The sequence below is a fragment of the Urocampus carinirostris genome, chromosome 10, assembly GCF_059441175.1.
Source record: "Urocampus carinirostris isolate Australia breed hairy pipefish chromosome 10, RoL_Ucar_1.0, whole genome shotgun sequence".
NCBI classification, from domain to species: Eukaryota; Metazoa; Chordata; class Actinopteri; order Syngnathiformes; family Syngnathidae; genus Urocampus; species Urocampus carinirostris.
The window spans coordinates 31,371,912-31,385,068 of NC_142358.1; the positions used below are offsets into that span (position 1 = coordinate 31,371,912).

The 13,157-nt window shown below is 39.1% G+C and overlaps 1 protein-coding gene across 3 annotated transcripts in view; it reads right to left on the reverse strand.

Moving 5' to 3' along the window:
* The window catches only part of zbbx (zinc finger, B-box domain containing), a 35,455-nt gene extending 31,256 nt beyond the window's left edge, over nucleotides 1–4,199 (reverse strand). For 2 of the 3 annotated variants that reach the window (XM_088345479.1, XM_088345480.1), the window contains exons 1-2: nucleotides 3,680–3,850; nucleotides 1,223–1,333 (exon numbers count right to left, since the gene is read on the reverse strand). In XM_088345479.1, coding sequence (XP_088201605.1) covers nucleotides 1,223–1,281 — 59 coding nt within the window. In that variant the 5' untranslated portion in view covers nucleotides 1,282–1,333; nucleotides 3,680–3,850. Of the gene's footprint in view, nucleotides 1–1,222; nucleotides 1,334–3,679; nucleotides 3,851–4,018 lie in introns of those variants that run through there. The other variant, XM_088345481.1, reaches the window with a different exon arrangement.
* Between the last annotated feature and the right edge of the window lie 8,958 nt (nucleotides 4,200–13,157).

Sequence of the window (13,157 nt, forward strand, 5' to 3'; positions counted from 1 at the left end):
AATCACCAGCTCGCTAATGAAAAACTATATGTCAGAGTAACTTATCAAACATGCTGAGCTGCAAAGTGACTAAATAATGGGAGCATGTTTTAATCAACATCTGAATTTTTCAAACTCATATACCGTAAATTCCGGACTATAAGCCGGTACTTTTTTCCCAAAATTTCAACCCAGCGGCTTTTTTAGTGATGCGGCCAATTTATGTAATTTTTCTAACAGCCGCCAGCGGCGCTCGAGTACAAAAGGTATGATTTAGACTGCAACTTCTTAGCTTGTGCACAAATTAAATTAGCATAGACATATTCTTATGATACAAATTGCAAAAAAAAGGCACATGACGCATCCTTCAAGCTAAACGCAATCGAGCAGTCCGATATAGAAGGAAACAGAGCTACCGCACGTAAACTTTACTTTACGAGCGTGATGCTAGGAGGTTTTTGAATAAGGGAGCGTGGGACGACGTCTATGTGACAAAGTCTCTTTCCCATACTGAAGGAAGACGACTTTGATGACGTCAGTTATAAGGAGGAAGATAAGAACGGTTTACCGTGCTTATTACAATTACGGTACATGTTTTTAACAGAGCTGTTTACTGTGTTGAGAGCGTGTTAATAGTAGCGTTTTGCTACCCTTCACAGGCACGGTTTGGGATGAAAGTTACAATATTATTATTAAAGCTTTGAAAACTCTCTCGGTGTACTGTCTTTCTTTGTGAATATGTGTAACCATGTATAATATGTATTTGCAACTGTATATTTTTGTAATGTATTTATTTTAGAAACTTATTCTGATATGTTTTGTACAAGCAAATGAGAAAGAAGGGGTGGGGCAAACGCGGGCTGACGGGAAGTGGAGTAAAGGTAAGACGTGTTTGTGGACACAGCCGACAATAGTGGATACATATTTTTCCCACCCTTACCTTTGGAAATATACACTTTTTTCCTTGGATTACTTTCAACGGGCACCCGGACTCTGCAGGTCTGCATTAAATCTTAAGTACTGGTATCATTTTTCGTTCAATTTGCCGGTTGTGTATATTGGACTTTATCGGGTATGGGTTAACTTGGTGTATGAATTGAGTTTTCCAATGTGGGCGCATGCGGCTAATATACAGGTGCGGCTTGTGTATGTACAAAAGCGGTTTTCCTCCCGAATTGTGGTGGGTGCGGCTTATAATTAGGTGCGCTCTATAGTCCGGAATTTACGGTAATCTCAAACTTACCTGCCGTTGAATTGTAACGTCTTTGTTTTGGGATGGGCCACATAAGGATTTGAATTCATGTTTCCCCCGCTGGAGTTTGTGTCGTTTGGGTGGCTTTTAACAAAGGCAATCCTGAAAAAAAAGATGGAGCAGTAACAACAGTAAATACATTAACACACTGTCACTGACACCCAACGTGTGGCTGCTGAGAAACCATGACCAGAACCACGCAGGATAGTTAAAACAACTGGCAGTAACAGTTTAAAAGGCAATTGAGAAATTAGTTAAGTGAGGCATATTGGTTATATTGTAACAAAAGCAGCGTAAATGCCAGCAACAAATGAAAATGGCTTTAGAACGAGGGTTGTTAAGCCTCACTCAAAAGAGGCAAACGTTGATGGAAAGACAAATATTTTGATGTACCGCAAGATTTTACAAGAACATTTAAACCGGCAGACCATCCAATGCCCTATTTTCCTTAGCAATTGTCTTAATTTATGGTCCGATTTATGTATTCTTAGCCAGAGTAGGCAAGAGTAAACTGACTCAAGCTCGAGGAGAACATGGATGTCTGCCTCGATGGATTATGAAATACTAATCAATAATTGACAGAAAAATAAGAGTATAAAAATGTTAAATTATGAATAGTTAATATTGTCATTTCCATGTATCTATCTATAAGTAATGATTTCAATTAATTAATTAATGACCTGCCTCTCTTGGAAAACGCATCTCCAATCATGGTCATTGAGGAGTTTAGAGTTTTCTGTCCTGTACCATGTTCTAATATATAATATTTAGGGCCTTGCCAAGATATTGCCGAGCTTTTTGCTGAGCATTATACATACAAGCTGTGTTAGCAAACAGAAACATTTAAAATAATAAGGACTTGAGCACCAGCACTTGAGTAGTCTGTTTAAGAGCCGGTAAGGATTAAGGAGCTGTGCAGAATAGGTGTCTTGTGTCCCACTGTTTAGATGCCATGGAGATCAGCAAAATATAATGTAAAGTCAATTTATTTTTCCTGATTTAAGTAATTTAAAGAACAATTTAGGGGGAAATACATGAAGCCATATATAAACGCATATTCAAATACAGAAGAAATATTTAAGGATTGTGCATAGTGCTGGGAACAAAGAACATAAAAACATGTAAAAATCTGAGGATAAAGGTAAACTAAAATCACTGTTATAAGTATATAAAGAAAGTAAGCATCGACTCCATACAGGTTGAACAGTTTTTTGTTTTGTTTTTTAGCAAGGCAGAAATGTATTCTTAAATGGAAATCCCAGCGTCTGAGACTAATGACAAAAAGTTACCGGACACCAGGGCAGACAACTCTGAAAAGTTGCCTGCCCCATTTTTCACACTTTGAAACACAATAAGACTAAGCACAAAAAAAAAAAAAAAAAAAAAAAGCCTCGTGAACTCCTTTCTCCACGATGCTTTTAATGTACGTTTACTTTTTGTAGCGTCATCAATTTTGTTAGCTTCTTTTGAATCTTTCTTTTGGGGCTGAGGTTTTGGCTTGATTCCTAACCAATTATCCATTGTTCTTGTGTTCTCTTTGCGTCTGCTTTCTAAAATGATATGCAAATGCACGACCTTATAACGCTCGGGAAAGTCCGGAGGCACGAAGTTATTCGATGCAGGCTTCTGATTGGCTGCCGAGTATGCAAATTGCCAAACAAAACGAAACTCAGAAATTTCCAAAACGAACGAAGATTTCGAAATCGGAATAAAGCAAACATTTGATTTGAAAAAAAAATCAGTTTTTTTTAATTTTTTTCCTTTCTTCTTGAAAAAGTTGTCGGCCAGCCGGGCGGAGACGTTTTGTAAGTTGTACGCCTAACGTAAAAGATGCACGCCCCGGGCGTCCGGTCAGACGTTATTTCAGACACTGGAAATCCATAACTTCAAGTTTCAAAATTCTCGCACAACATTGAAAAACATCTGTGCCACCCGAAAAGTTATGGAATGATTTGGATAATGACCTTAAAATATATAAATTATAGGTACCATTGATATAGCTATATACTAAGGAGGATTGATACATAACAAGTTTATCTTGGTATTATATGTTATAGTAGACAGTAGCGGTATAATTGAAGGTCTAAAATGTCTTTTTGATTCAATTTTGTGGAGTACAGTACTGTTTTTCTGATTTGATTTCAATTATGTCTTTCCTGAAAGTGTAAATAGGGGTAAAACGTTAAAAGCTTCTGCTTCAGCTTACTCCCTTTAGGCACATATTTATGGATTATATCATTGAATATGAACAGCTGTTTTTGTGCAAATATAAAACACTTTTGTTAAAAAGTGACTGATGTTGCTTGTTTTGTTGCTGTGCCCAAATGAAAATCCACAAACAAAATCTAGTGAGAGGTGCAAGGGTGAAACCCAACTTAAATTAAGTTACACAAAACAAAATAATTCCCGGTTATGATTAAAAGTAGAAAAATCCAGCTCAAATAATACCTGATCTGTGATAATGTTTGGAAAATGTTATCCTTGCTTGCAGGGATTGTCACATTGACATTCAGCTCGCAAGTCCAGACTCTTAATTTAATGTAGTTCAATATGGAATGCTGATTTAGTGTGATTAAGACTGAAGTGAGCGATGTATAATGAAACAGGTATCTTTATTAAAATTCCCGGACTAGATTAAAAAAAAACCTCCTAGTCACCAAAGGTGTTGCATATATCACATCATTACCACGTTGATATGACGTCAATGTGGAATATAGACGATCTTTTCTTTAATTGAATCATGGCGGCGACTAAAATAGGTAGGCTATCTCCACGGAATGAACTCACCCGCCGTGCGACTGAAAGACAGCAGGGATGACGCTTACTGCTTCGTTATCGAAGTGGACAGACTTCTTGGTCCCAAACTTTTAACTAATTTGTATTTAAAGGTTTTATTTGGAATGTAGTCAAACCTCATTTGTTGTGCTTTGCTGGAGGCATGCCTCCATAGTTAGCTCATGTTTCCAAGACAACCTAAACACGGGAGTCAGGCTTTTATTCTCGCGATACTTGACGAGTTTACTGTTGTTACTAAATAAACTAAAACTGTATCCTTATTAATCATTTATTTAGTTAACAGTGTTTTGATGCTTTTAAAGTTAAACTAGCTGGATTTATTGATGAGGGAAGACTGTTTTTTTTCTGGTCCATATTTAATTTGATTAAATATCACTCAGACATTCAAAACAATTGCTTAATAAAAATCTTGACTTGTGTATAAATTCTTAAATCTTTTGTTTTTAAAAAGGTCGGTTTTATTTAGTTGTTTGATTGGAGTAGCATTAAAATATAATAATGATTTAAATAATTGGCAAAAATCATCAACTATCAAAAATCTTCTTGATCATCTTTCATTTGGATTTACTTTTACCTTGCTACGGCATCGACTGGTGGTGTACTGAGGGACTTTTCAATGGAAGAAATTTGCCTTGGCTCAAAAAAGATTGAAAAAAACTAATGTAAACAGTGCATGATAGTCAAAATAAAGAGCATCAGTGTTAAAATATATTTGCATCCTATGGAATCTCCTTTGCAGTTGTCCAATATTAAAAACCTAACAAACTTATCACATAAGTATTGGGAAATTTGGTTTATTCATAAATGGTTAACGTATTGTAGAAGTGTTTTATTGTAATGATGCATTTACGATTTTATTTACTGTATTTACATTTTATGTTGCACACCGGATTATAAGGTGCACTTTTAGATATACAATATATGACATTTATTTATTTTTTTAGCTGCACCAGTATTGTCACATTGCCCATCAATGCCGAGGTCCGACTGTCATAATTACCGATTTGAATCACCTGTCCCGCTCTTTTGGCGCCACCCATCTGATTGGCTCCCTGTCCTTTTTTAAACCCAGTCCTGTCGCTCTCCGGTTGTCAGTCCGTCTGCCAACCTCTGTTGTTACAAGACAAGCTTTTTTGACCCTGACTCCCGCCTGTCCCATTTTTGAACCCGTTTTTCCACCTGTCCATTCCTGATCTCCACGTTTGTCTCCGGTTACGACCCGTTTTTGATTCCGACCACGTCTGCTCTCCCGTCCCGGCTTAAGACCCGTTTCTGACCCCGACCACGTTTTTGCTCTCCTGTTCCAGCTATCGACCTGTTTTTCCGTCCCTGACAGAACCATCGCCCGCTACGGAAGATCCACTTCCATATTCGGATCAAAATCTGATAGCGAGAGCGACTTGCTTCCCGCGTCCAGCGAGCACGGGATTTTGGCCGTAGCCCTTCCTCTCCATCTCAATAAATTTGTGAGAAACGTTACGCGATCTGGTCTACTATTTGTTCTGGAGGTGATACTGACTCATCTCTGAACAGCGGGATGACGCTTTATGACAGAAAAAAACAACAGCGACCAGATGATGAAGGTTCTGTATCTGAGTCAAATCGGGAGGCTTTTTCTGCCATTGGTGAACATGGAAACCAGAACTCTCTGTTTCATATGAGGGAACAAACCCCTACCCAAAAAAACAGCGTGCAGAGGGATAGGCGCAACCAGGCTTTATTTAGTGTTGGGAGTGTTGCCTCTACAACCCTGGCGGTTAAAGGATCTGTGAACCATGAACTTATGAATGAAAACTTTATTCGAACATTAAAATAAAAACAGAACAAAAACAGTAACTCAACAACAAAATGATATTACATAATATGTTCAAAAAGGGGTCGTCAGAAGCAAATGCTTATATTCCCTACCCCTTCATCTTCCCTATTAAATGCACTAATTATATAACAACAATTGTAATAATATTAATAATAACAGTTATGATATAACAATACAGTAGCCACAAAAACAAAGTTAACCATAGTTCTAGACGAACTATTCCCAATCACTCGTATCACACATACCCGATTTTCTTCATCTCTGTATTTCGCCAGGAATGTTTTTTGTATTGAAATTTGAACAAGTGAATATTTGGACATTGTTTGATCTCCTTTGTAAATGTTCCAAAGTTTGACTCCACACACAGACACACACATACTTTTCCTGGTGCTTCTCACCTTTGGGATTATGAATTTACTACAGCCCCTTAAAGTTATAATTTCCTTCTTTCCGAATGAATAATTTATGAATGTTTTCAGGCACTATGTTTTTGTTGACCTTAAATAGCAGTTGTGCAGTGAACAATTTTACTAAATCATCTAATTTTAATAATTTGGACGGCAGGAATAGAATATTAGTATGATCTCGATATCCTACCCTGTGTATGGTTCTAAATGCACGTTTTGGGAGGATAAAAAGGGGCTGGAGTGAACTTAAAGTATAATGAACAGCAATATGGTACAAGTGTGAGTTTTGTTATGTTACGTGTTATAGAAATACGAAAAAAATAATAATAATGTCAAAGCTTGTGCGAGTTCATTGGCAAAAGCTGCTCCTTTTTATGTTTCGTCAGTCTACCCATTCCTAGCTTTTGTATTGCTCGACATCATGTCGGAGGAAGAACTCTTGCCCTCGCCACAATGAAAGTGTGTATGTGTGACTTATTGAGCGTAGCTGCAGGTGGATGGTCATTTGGGTTCGTGACTTCTCCTTCGGATTCAGTTTCGATCGCTAAGTAGAGGCCCTCCACTGCTCGTTTTCGCCGCTTCTCGCTCTCAGGCCGGCCCGTAAAGGACGCCGTGCATGCCCGGGCATACAGATGAGTGGCAGAAGAGGAAAGGAGGAACGGGAGCACTGAAAGTAAGCATGCAAAAAAAGGGAAAGGGTTCATTTCATGCCAGGAGGCAAACAAGAAAATAAAAAAGTGACGGGCAAGGAAAGCGGAAAACGACAGGGGAGCGGCTGTGAAATGTCAAGGCTATTTACGTCATTAGGAGGCAATGACAACGGTTTAGTTATGAATGTCATCTGCTGAGATGAACCTCATCTGCCTGCTTAATGCTATATGTGACCTCACACTTTATTACAAACAGCCACTCAAATGAGTATTTGTCTGGAATGTACAAGTAGCTAGGATCACGTAGTAAAAGAGGTTGTCGTGGGACCAAAAATATATTCATAAAAAGATATATAGCAGTGTTCTTCAACCAGTGTTGAAGGACAGTGGGGCATATGTTGCATGTTCCATGCAATGCTCCCTCTAAGCTGCGCGCGTGCGCAATCGCGCACTTCCCGCACATTCTCAGCGCACAAGAAAATCTATCCAGCGCAATGTTCCTTCTAAACTGCGTGTGTGCGCAATTGCGCACTACCCAGAGCTTTTCCGCGCACAAGAAAATCTAGCCAAGCTCACAAAAATCAGGGCTCGAAATTGCTAATTAAGAAGCAAATTAAGTCAAAGTTACAGTGCATGAAGGTAAAAATACACGGGTTGAGGAGAACAAAGTTGAGTAAAATCAGTAGTTTTTCGAGAACCGGCTTCTACGGCACGGCTCACTAAAAAGAACCGCCTCTTTCGGTTCCCCTATGGCTCTTCAGGTTGTTTTTCTTCTTTAACCCCTACACGACCAAATATTAAGTAAAATTGTACACAAAATCACTTAAAGGAAGGGGGGAATAGAACAAAAAAGAAAAAAAAATACCAAAATGAAAAAGTAGTGAAAGCCTAAGAAAAAAAGAAACAAAAGGAAGAGAAAAAAGAAGGAAAAATTCAGAAAAAAGCCAGAAAAAAAGAAAAGAGAGAAACATAGGAAAAAAGTAAATAGAGAACAAAAAGAAAAGAGTAACAGCTAGGAAAAATAAACACAATGAGATTTTTTTAAAGAATTAAAAAAAAATAGAAAAAAAACAGGGAAAAAGAAGAAAAGGTTTGTGTTGCATTCAAATAATTTCCAATTATACCAAGTCAATCTTGTTGCCAACATTGTACTTCAACTAAAAAATGGGATTAAATACAGTTCTGTATTGTGAAACCGACTACATAAGCCCCCAAAAATGTTAGCATTATGCGACAAAAGATACCAGGGAAAAAAAGAAATGGAAATCTTGTGAAAGAATTGTTGTAAAAACAAATGACGTTTATAGGCAGTACAACCTTTGCAATAATACATTAGTCAAATTATTCAAAAGTGAAACATTTTTTTGCATTGCCGGAAACTCAGCAAATCGTAACTTGATGTCAAGTTTTGGACATGTTTGATAATGACTTAGTTGCCACACTTGGGATTGCTGTTGCTTACTGTGGTTTCAAGCGCTGCTCACCGACTTTGTGTGAACGCTCAGACCTGTGGAAAATTAGAGGGAACATTGGTTCCATGCCACCTTGCCTAATGTGCCAAAGGAAATTGCCAAACTTTGAAAAAATGCATGCCATCGTGGAGTTTTTTTTTTCTTCTTTCCAGTGATCAGGAATGTAGCTGGCAGCAGATTATTATTTCTTTCATATATGCAAAGTAGTATCTGCTCCTGAAGTTGTACAAGGTAATATATTTATCTATTTTACTTTGTCTGGTGAAGGTCTAAAAGACTGTACCGCAAAAGAATAATAAATAAAACATCTTGCAATTCGTCGTACTGGTTTTAACTGTCTTCTAGTCTTTTAGTTTAAAAAAACATACAAAAGTTGGAAAGTAGTAAAAAAAAAAATCCACTAGAAGATAATGTTTGCTCATTTGAAATATTATTTTCATTGTTTTAGGAAAACAATATTTAAAATGACATTTTTAAGAATCTTGCACTGGGCGGCATGGCGGCTGAAGTGGTTAGCCCACAGCCCCACGGTGCAGAGGTTCAGGGTTTAGGTCCAGGTAATGCTGCCTCCCTGTGTGGAGTTTGCATGTTCTCCCTGTGCCTGTGTTGGTTTCTTCTGGGCATTCCAGTTTCCTACCAAAATCATGCATGTCAGATGAATTGGCCAGTCCAGATTGTCCCTAGGTGTGAATGAGCTAGTGAGTTGTCTGTCTCTGTGTGCCCTGCGACTGGTTGGCGACCAGTTCAGGGTGTCCCCTGCCCACTGCCCGAACATAACTGGGATGGGCTCCAGTAACCCGCGACCCTACTGAGGATACGTGGTGCAGATAATGGATGGATGGATCTTGCATTGGAAAATAATGAAGTCAAAGTAAGGTATTGCACATCATTATGATCATTGATTTTTTTCTTAACTTACTGAAATGTATTACTAAAAAAATGTAAAAGCATAGTAAATAGAATGCCACTCATCTATACTAGTAAGTGACAGCAGTGTTTTTTTTCTTTATGCATATTACTTATCTGCTTATAAGGTAGTACATTATATTAAATAACTTTTTTTTTTTTATAAAGATGTTTAAGCAAAAAAGTTAAAAACTGCTCCACTGGCACAATATCTGTGCTCATTTTAGGTATTAAGTCAATTTAGGCAACATGATAATTAAAAATACAAAAAAATACATACAACTTTTACCAATAATTAATTTTTCAACTTTTTCAACTAAATGTTTGCGTCAGTATTATTTAAAGAAAAATGTGCTTTGGCTCAAAAATGGTTGAGAAACACTGCTGTAGAACTAATGATCTGATTCTGTTGGGGAGTTGTATCCAGATAGACTCCAGGTGTCGATTGATCAGTCCAGAAGGATAATCATATTGACACACAAATAATATTCACATACAATAAATATTGCAAGTGGTTTGATTCTTACAATTTACGCTTTATTGACATGACAACGAAAACGAAAGAATAAAGCACATTGTTGACACAAGCATTCGCGGTGTTAGCAAGTGGCGAGGAGGAAAAAAATTGCTGTAAGAACCAGAACAAATGGTAGACCCAATCACGTAACGTTTACTCACAAGTTTATTGAAATACAGGGGAAAGGCAGCGTTAGCAACCCGGTGTTCACTGGACGTGGGAAGCAAGTTCCGAATGCGGGAATAGATCTTCTGGAGCGGGAGTTCGTAACGTAGTTAGACGGAAAAACAGGTCGTTAGCCGGGACGGGAGCTCAAAACATGGTTGGGGTAAAAAAAACGGGTCGTAGCAGGAGACAAACGGGGAAATCAGGAACGGACGAGTGGAAAACGGGACAGACGGAAGTCATAGTCAAAATGCTTGCGTTGTGAAAACCGTGGTTCGCTGACGGACAACAGGTGAGTGAAAGGAATGAGCTTGAATAGGATGGGGAACCAATCAGGTAACGAGCAGCAGCTGGCCCCAAACGAGCGGGCACAGGTGAATATCATGAGTAGTCATGACAATAGCAATAATAGAAGTACAGTGGAACCTCGGTTTTCGAACGCCTCTCAGTTTGAACAAATCGGTTCTCGACCAAAAATTTCGAGAAATTCTTGCTTCGCTTTTCGTTCAAAAAATCGGGGTTCGAACGCCGGTACGCTAGGGGCGATGCTGAGCGGCGTACGGGTGTAGATTGCCCCCACCCCTCGTGAAGAACTGTTGTCACGTGACCGCGCACTTCTTTTTGCTTTCGTTTTGAATATCGGTGAACGGAGTGTTTTAACCCCTAATTATGCCTCGGAAGAAGGTCGGTGCAAGCAGCAAAGTTGCTACAGGTGAAAAAAGAAGAGTAGTGCGTACAACTATTGGATTTAAGAAAGAAATAATAGCAAAATTTGAAGAAGATGTGCAAGTTTCCCTTCTTTCGAGGGAATAGAGCATGGCTTCTGCAGACCACCACAAAGGTAAGAAATCCTATTCATAAAACTTTTCTTTATCCTTTAACCGCTCACCACTTGTTGTGGAGACCCCGGTGCTAAATGACGTGTAAACTACCTGATTTTTTTATTTTTACACGTTCATGTTAGCGTAATCTTTCGTACGGAAGATTACGCTAACGCAAACGTACGATTAGCCTGGGTTAGCTTCATGTTTACGTTCATGGTAAGCCTTCAAGGATTTGGAACGGATTAAAATGATTTTACATTACTTTTAATGGCAAAAACAATTTTCGGTGATCGACCAAATCGGTTTTCGAACAGGGTTCTGGAACGGATTATGGTCGAGAACCGAGGTTCCACTGTACTGTTCAATATACCTGTTTTAAATGTAATCAACTTTAAATGATCATGAATATTTCTTTATAGCGTGTCTGAAATTATAGCTTATTTGAAGCTGCAAAAGAAACAAGTTGTTGCGTTATCTTTTCTTTCGTACGTCTGAGAACGAATGAGCCCCCAGGGGGGAAAGGTGTGTGAGAAACAGTACATAGACTCACGGGAGTTGAAGAAAGCTATGTCTCTTTTCTTATTTGGCGATGGACTTTGTCACGGTTGTTCTCATCCAGATGACAGGGGCAGCCAGAACTACAGTCTCGCGCAGAATCAAAATTCTGGTGTGAACGGACTTCTCGCCCGGAGACCCAGACGGCCATCTTGATCCAAGCCCGTGCGTGGCTTCCCCCTCTTTTGAGGCCTTCATGGGCAGGGGCGCATGCGGACAGAAGCTGGGATGGAGAGCAAGCACCTCTCTTTTAAAGTAAAGGAGGGGTGTGACTGCCTTTCAAATTCCCGTTAATGCCCTTAAAATATGTGTTTTTATTTGCTTGATTGTGTGGCAATAGAGTAATCTCATTTTAAACACACAGTGAAATAATTCATGGCATGAACATGACACTCAGTGGCAGATCTTTAAATCTTTTGATTACAAGTGAACAGTCAGGGGTTTTCTATTTTATTTTAAACCGCTGGAGAGTCCAGTCACATCCCCAAGGGGCAGGTTTGTGGGTGGAGTCTGCTAGGGGCATCCTCCCTACATTTATTTTTTTGCATTTACCATTTTTCTAGGAGCCTACATGAATAAAATGTATGCGTAATTGACAGGAGAAAAAGAACAGCTCCAGGCAAAAGGGAACACGTGTATCCGCTGTGTTGCAATCAATCACTGGATTAAGAGCAGGCAAACATGTTGAAGTGGACACTTGTAATCCGTAACCTGATCTGAACTGCATGTTCTCGGACTGTATGGCGGAAAGAAAAACATGCGGCAGAATACGCAGAGATAATAACGCAGAAGAGAAGGCTACGACCTAAGACGTTTGTTTGAATGTTGCCTATTAAAATGCTAATTCTGTAACAGTGGAAAAAAATGGTTACTTAATTTTCAAATAAACTCAGAGACAGATTCTTCCCCAGGGCCGTCGCTATCCTAAATAAGCGCACAAGACTGCGAAAACAGATCTTGTGACTCATTTTGATTTTTGTTTCTCTTTTTGTTGCTGCTAAGTCTCATTGAACTTTTTTTCATGGCATTATTGCCATGAGAAGGAAATTAAATGTTTTTTAGATGAAGTGTTTGAGGAGTTTGTTAGGAGTGACAAGATTGGATAGATTGAAAAATGAAATTGTGAGAGACATAACTGGAGTAGTAGTGGAACTGAGCAAGCGTGTGGATAAGAGATTACTCGGTTGGTTTGGACACATGGAGAAGATGGATGAGGAGCGGATGTTGAAGAGGATCTACAGAGCTGAAGTAAATGGAAGGAGACCAAGAGGAAGGCCTCGATTGACGTTGATGGATAGTGTTATGAGTGCACTGCAGGAAAGAGGTCTAAATTTAATGGAACTTAGAGCTCTTGTTGGTGATAGGAAGGAGTGGAGAGGTGTTGTGAAAGGATAGTGGGATTGCGGACGCGTTCTAAAGGATGGGCTGGGCACCCGTATGATGCGGCAGGGATAAACCAGTGAAAGCTGTCGGGCCCTGCTGTTGTGTTTGGGCTGGCCATGGTCGAAAACTTTTTTAGGTGTGTTATTTGCTATTTTTCCCTTTTATTTTCTTTGTTATTTTATGTGTTTGTCTTGCTGTTGGTCACCCCTCTTGAGGGATATGACCAAGGTAGGTAGGTAGGTAGGTAGGTAGGTAGGTAGGTAGGTAGGTAGGTAGGTAGGTAGGTAGGTAGGTAGGTAGGTAGGTAGGTAGGTAGGTAGGTAGGTAGGTAGGTAGGTAGGTAGGTAGGTAGGTAGGTAGGTAGGTAGATAGATAGATAGATAGATAGATTATTGCTACGATGCACTATTCATTTTCATTCACAAACATTGCACT